The sequence below is a fragment of the Microchirus variegatus genome, assembly GCF_963457635.1.
Source record: "Microchirus variegatus genome assembly, chromosome: 9".
Lineage (NCBI taxonomy): Eukaryota > Metazoa > Chordata > Actinopteri > Pleuronectiformes > Soleidae > Microchirus > Microchirus variegatus.
The window spans coordinates 14,245,581-14,251,523 of record NC_139810.1 but is presented as its reverse complement, the minus strand read 5'-3'; the positions used below and the strand labels follow the sequence as shown (position 1 = coordinate 14,251,523).

Here is a 5,943-nt window from a genome sequence, read left to right as displayed (position 1 = left end):
ACACAAACTTCCAGCCTCAGAGGATTTACATGTCCAGTGGATACATTTTATATATGACGGCAATGTGTCGGCTAGATTCTGCAAATTATTGCTTTTCCAAATGCTAACTGCTGTTAGCTGCCAGAGCCTCAGTGACGCTGACGTACTTTCCTGTGTCTCATTTGCATTTAAAGAGACAGGCACTCTAAACCGAGCGTTCTGAACAGGGCTGTTTTGGCAGGGTGATTGAACTGCTGTGGTGCTTCATCCTTAAGGTATTTTGACCAAAGCATGTCACATACATGTTCATGAGGACACCAGGGAACTAGGTTAACTTGTAGATATAGGGTATAATATGAGACCTTCAAAAGCAGAGCTATGAAAATAAGCAGCAGTGAGACGACCTTTCAGCTCTGCCTCAATTAATCAGTGAGAAATGTATTTTATTTGTTCTGTGGCATTATGTAACACACATCAGCTGTGTGTGTGCGTCAGCTGTGCATAGACATATGATAGAGGTGACTCAATGTCACAGATGGGACAGTGTGGATTTTCTGGACGACAGGATCAGATTCACTTGCTTACATTTCTTCCTGTCTCTGTTGTCATTCCTGTGACTGTAATAAACTCATGTGTTCCTGGTCTGCTGCCCAATGGGATTATAAGCAATGTTTGAGTTCCATCATTTATTGGTGATTCTTATTATATATCTATTTTTTTCTTTCACCTTTGGTGTCTTACAAACATCTGTCTTTTATTTTATTTTCAAAACATTACCAAATTCAGGGCGCAGTTGATAGAATAAAAGGCCAATTTAGAGTTGTTACCGGGGAGTGGAGGTGAGTGTGCTTCCTGGCAGAGGGTTGCTGAGTTGCTGAGCTGGATTTAGAACTTCATCAGAGGCTTTGAGCTCAACACTGATAAGACTGAGCACAACACTGTTTGGGGCCATTTATAATTGCCGGGTAACCATTCAAACATGTCTGCAAAACAAAGATGGCAACTTGTCATGAGAGTTTTTCTTGTCGAAATCACTCACGTACACGGTCATCTGTAAATTATAGGACTCATTCTCATGACTGAATAAAGTCAGATCGCTAATCCAGTCCATAAATGTATGTGAACGAATTATTTGTCAGGAACACTAACCAGAGGTAAGAGCAGTGAGTTCCTGGCAGATATTAATAGCCACAAAGCAATGTCACTTACTAAGTCCTCTGCTCTCGCCGAGCTGCTTTTGTTTTCAAGCACATTCTTTCCGTCTTTCTTTTACTCTGCACTTATCCTCTGAGATAAAGAAGACTCAAGTCTCCTTTTTCCACCTTTTAAGTCTCTATTTCTTCCAGCTCAGCGGGAGAATACAGAGTCTTAATGCTGCTGCTTAGAAGGATTTATTAATAAATGAATAAGCAGAGGAGATAAAGCCTGCAAAATGAGACTCTCTCTCTCTACGCTGTGGAAACATTGGACGTTCTGTCATTAAGCAGTGAAAACATGCGAGGATCCAGTTTCAGGACAAAGACATGACATGAAGAAGGGAGAAGAAAGAGACAGATGGAGCGATGGAGTGCAGTGGGGTTTAAAGAGAGAAGAGGGAAGCTATTTCAGGGATGATGTGTCTGGAATGACAACTGTTGCCTCCACTACCACCCACCCCTGATCTCTCGCTCTCTCTTTCAAGCTCTACCTCTCTCTATCAAATCCCACTCACTTGCCTGGTTTTAACCTCAGGACCCTTCAATGCCCAGAACTTTTCCAACCACTGACCCTTATCTCCGTCACTTAATGATAATTATAGAACACCATTGTCTTTCCCGTTGAGCTGTGACACATGTACACACCTCCCATCCACACATGGAGCCATAGGGTATATAAGGGCCAGGGTGGCAGCAGGAGAGTGGGAAAACAGGTACCTTAAACACTCAGAGAAAACAAAAGAAATACTAAGGACAAGGAAAAATCTGTGTATTCTTTTTCTCAGAGACTCCCAGAGGAGCTACCCAACGAATCAACTCTCTGCACCTCCCTCCTCTCTCCCCTTGTTCTCCTCCTCTGCCTTACCCCAACACTCACGCCCATCCATGAGTGGAACCAACTCCTCTGCCTATCGATCGGAGCGTAGTTTCCACCAGACTTCATCCTCATCCTCGTCCTCTGGTAACCCATACATGGAGAAAAGCCGGGGACTGTTTGCTGAGGACTTTGGCTCCTTCATGAGGCCTGGGAGTGACGCCTTGGGATTTTCCAGTAAGTTGGAAGCAATTTCAGGTCTCTGTGTAAACAAAAGTGGTTTTTCAATAATAGCTACGGGAGGTTAGAGGGACAATTTTGACTATAAAGTGGATTTATGTCTATGCTGGGAAGCGAGTTGTGTACAGTGTGGTGTTTTTTCTCCGTATAGTGGTTATAAAGCATGTCAAGAGGTGACAGTTCAGAGGAGGAGAAGAGACGGGGCTGACTTTAGAGGGCAAAAAGACAAAAGTCTGTGTGTGTGTGTTTGAGAGTAGCCATGGTGCTGAGTGATGAAGTTCATCTTTTGATGTAAGACTGGCCATCAAACATGTTCTGTATGATGTGGTGACCTTCACTACCTGATTCACCTGATTCACCTGATAAATCATACTTCATACAGGTTCAAAAAAGAGAAACATTCATCTAAAATGAAAGGAAAACGTGTGCAAATCTGGTGCTTTTTTGATACTTTGATGAACTAATTCATGGAAATTAGAAAGCTTTTATTTAACACTATACTGTACAGTTGGTGAACATTGTTGAAACTACTACAACTTCTATTGTGTTTCAAAACTTTACCTCACCCATAATATGAAAGGGTTAGGAGAAATTAGATAATTGTGTGTGTGTGTGTGTGTGTGTGTGTGTGTGTGACATCTGAACCTTAAATGGACTCTGAGCCCATGTGCCGCATGCGTCAGGGTGGAATTGTTTTGGAGCCATGATTGGTGTCTCACAGTTACAGCACAGGACACCGACGTTTGGAGACTAAAGCAAAGTACACACACACGCACACACACACACACATGCGCATGCAAACTGGGGAATGTTGGACTGAGTGCCAGCAGTGTGACTTCACACACTGAGTATCTGGGATGACGCCTGCATGAGGAATGAGGCACACACACACACACACACACACACACACACACACACACACACACACACACACACACACACGGTGGTGAAAGGGTGATGTGTGACCACATCATCCTCCACTGAGCACAGGATCAGTGTGGACGGTACATCAGATTGCAAAATGATCATCCCCATTTCTCTGCTTTCTGGAGCCAAATGGCTGTGCTGCAGTTCCAGTCCACATCACAGAGCCTAATCATAGTGTTTTCAGAGTCGAAGACTTGTTTTTTATTTCTCTCCTCAGTTTTACATTCATTGTAAAAAAGGTTGCAATGAAATGAAAAATAAAATGAGTTTTTTTTTTCTCAATCAAAATCTGTTGAACCCAAAAATGACATTATATATATATATATAAAAAAATAAAACTATATTCTGGGTTGTGATACCAATAAGTGAATTAATATAAATTCTGAATAATCTGAATGTAATTAATGTGAACATTTAACGTGATAGTGATATAGTTGTGACTATCATACAACAATCATCATGTAAACCACTAATACTGTGTATTTTAAAGGTACAGTGTAAAAACACCTCCACCTAAACAAAAACTATTAGATAAATGAAACCAGTGCTGCTGCGTAGGGTTCAATTATATTTTAGCTAATTATAACAAAATTGATTTTTCAATTAATGTTCATGTTGAAAGGGATGAGAAATGGCCACTGTACAGTTTTGAGAATGTAAATCACAGCAATTAAGTGCAATTAAAATAAATGGTGGTGTTTGTATCGATGAAAAAAAAGAACTAGAAAATAAATAATAATTGTTATTATGCTTTTTTCATAGTTTCGAGTGAAACACCACCTGCAGCTTTTATAATTATCAGAGCACTAAGTTTCATTTCAAAGTAATAAACGTATGCGCATGTTTCCTCCTGAGCTTCTTTATTCTGTGGTGGTTTCAGGTGGAGCTGGAAATATTAAATCTCTCGGAGATTCGTACCAGTTCACAGTCGACGTGCGAGACTTCTCTCCTGAAGATGTCATCGTCACCACATCCAACAACCAGATTGAAGTCCATGCTGAGAAGGTGGGCAGCTTTTCTTCAGAACGTTGTTAGCCTCCACATGGTGGAAACCTGGAACGAGAACGGTGTGAAGACAGGCGTCTGTTGCCTTCATGGGTGTCACAGTATGAGCAGAGGATCCACTAACCACAGTGTAAAAAAATACCATTAACTCTAAATCTGCTCTATTGCTTTATTGACAGTTGGCCCAGGACGGTTCAGTCATGAACACATTCACCCACAAGTGTCAGCTACCTGAGGACGTGGACCCCACCTCAGTGACATCATCACTGGGCGCAGAGGGAACCCTCACAGTTCGGGCACGGCGGCATCCGGCCAAACACGAGCTCGTACAGACCTTCCGCACTGAGATCAAGATTTAAATCAGTGACACATGTATGAAAACAAACCTCTGACTTCCTGTGTTTTTTGTTTTTTTAAAATTTTACTTCTTTTATTCCCTGTCTTCACTGAAGCCATTTAACACTCACTTTAAAACATGCCGAGTACTACCCCCATGGCTGCAACACGACCTGCTGCTGCTCATTTGAAGTCTGAATTAGTTCACAATGCACATACACAGCAGCAGTAGGTCATACCTGCAAATAATAGACTAAGACAGAGACTTGGACATGTGGTCCATCTGAACAGACGCTCTCTCACTCGCTCGTATTTCTATCCATTTTAAGACTCGCATTGACCTCCATTCAGTTGGACATACAGGCTACTCAAGGCCTTATCCCTAACCTTAACCATAACCAGTTAATACCTAACCCTAAACTTAACCTAACCACAATTCAAATCTTAGCCCTCAACTTAACCACTTCCTCAGAAATGAGGTTATGCCTCATTAGGACCAGGTTATTGGTCTACTTGAGGACCTCTGGTCCTGACAAGGTCAATGTTTAAGGTCCTAAGAGGTGACACACACACACACACACATCCCCCCCACACGCACACACACACGCACACATTCATAATTTGTTGTATATTATATGATATTATTATTTGTGTGAATAAAACCCTCATTTGACAGTAAACATCCTGACCTTTTTGATTTCTGTTTGAACGTACAGTAAAGTACAGGGAGCTAATCATTTGATAATAAATTAAAAATGGAAATGCAATGTACAGTGTGTATAAAATGAGTGTTTTGAGTTATTTACGTTATAATGGGAAATGGTAATAAATAAAACCTTTTTTTTAAATCATCCACAGGCTACAAGACACAAACAGCATGAACTATAATCAATATTTTAAACTACAAGCAAAAGCAAACTTTACGGTCTACAGCAGACATTTTCTTGATATATAGAATTGGTTTTTGACATTTGAAATGATATTTTTTCATTATCCCATGGCAACCTAAACCTGCCCTCACTCTTAAATCCCTAATCATATCTGCACAGCAATTTTAGAAAGTATGATTGTTAGTATGATTGACCTGGCATTACAATTTTCTTCATCGTACATCCAGATTATATTAGAACAAAGGAATAAAGGTGTATATACTGTGAACATCACATGACAATCATCTTTTCATAATCAATACAGAGTACTGAGCACTGAGTACATTTACTGATAACAGAGAGTGTTTTGATTCAGTCTTTTGTGCGTCAAGGCATTAATGAGGCATCTGCCCTGCTTTCATGAGGACAGATTTTCAAAGGTGCTTTTCATAATAAAAAGTCCTTTATTATGTGGCTGTATCTAAGCAAACCTTTGAATTTTGATTGCATTTACCTCAAAAATGATTCCATATCATTATTTCTACACATGTTCAAGTATAATAGTGTTGCACTAAAG

General features: G+C 40.4%; 1 protein-coding gene across 1 annotated transcript; it reads left to right on the top strand.

The window, feature by feature from the left end:
- Positions 1 to 1,766: 1,766 nt before the first annotated feature.
- On the top strand, positions 1,767 to 5,177 carry hspb7 (heat shock protein family, member 7 (cardiovascular)). The gene is made up of 4 exons (XM_083894593.1): positions 1,767 to 1,888; positions 1,961 to 2,226; positions 4,037 to 4,161; positions 4,341 to 5,177. The coding sequence occupies exons 2-4, from the start codon at positions 2,061 to 2,063 to the stop codon at positions 4,518 to 4,520; spliced, it is 471 nt and encodes a 156-aa protein (XP_083750719.1). The 5' UTR covers positions 1,767 to 1,888; positions 1,961 to 2,060; the 3' UTR covers positions 4,521 to 5,177.
- The last annotated feature ends 766 nt before the right edge of the window (positions 5,178 to 5,943 follow it).

Coding starts and splice junctions, on each gene's coding strand:
- hspb7 (XM_083894593.1), top strand. CDS start 2,061: ATGAGTGGAACCAACTCCTCTGCCTATCGATCGGAGCGTAGTTTCCAC. Junction 2,227..4,036: donor TGACGCCTTGGGATTTTCCA/GTAAGTTGGAAG, acceptor TGGTGGTTTCAG/GTGGAGCTGGAAATATTAAA. Junction 4,162..4,340: donor TTGAAGTCCATGCTGAGAAG/GTGGGCAGCTTT, acceptor CTTTATTGACAG/TTGGCCCAGGACGGTTCAGT.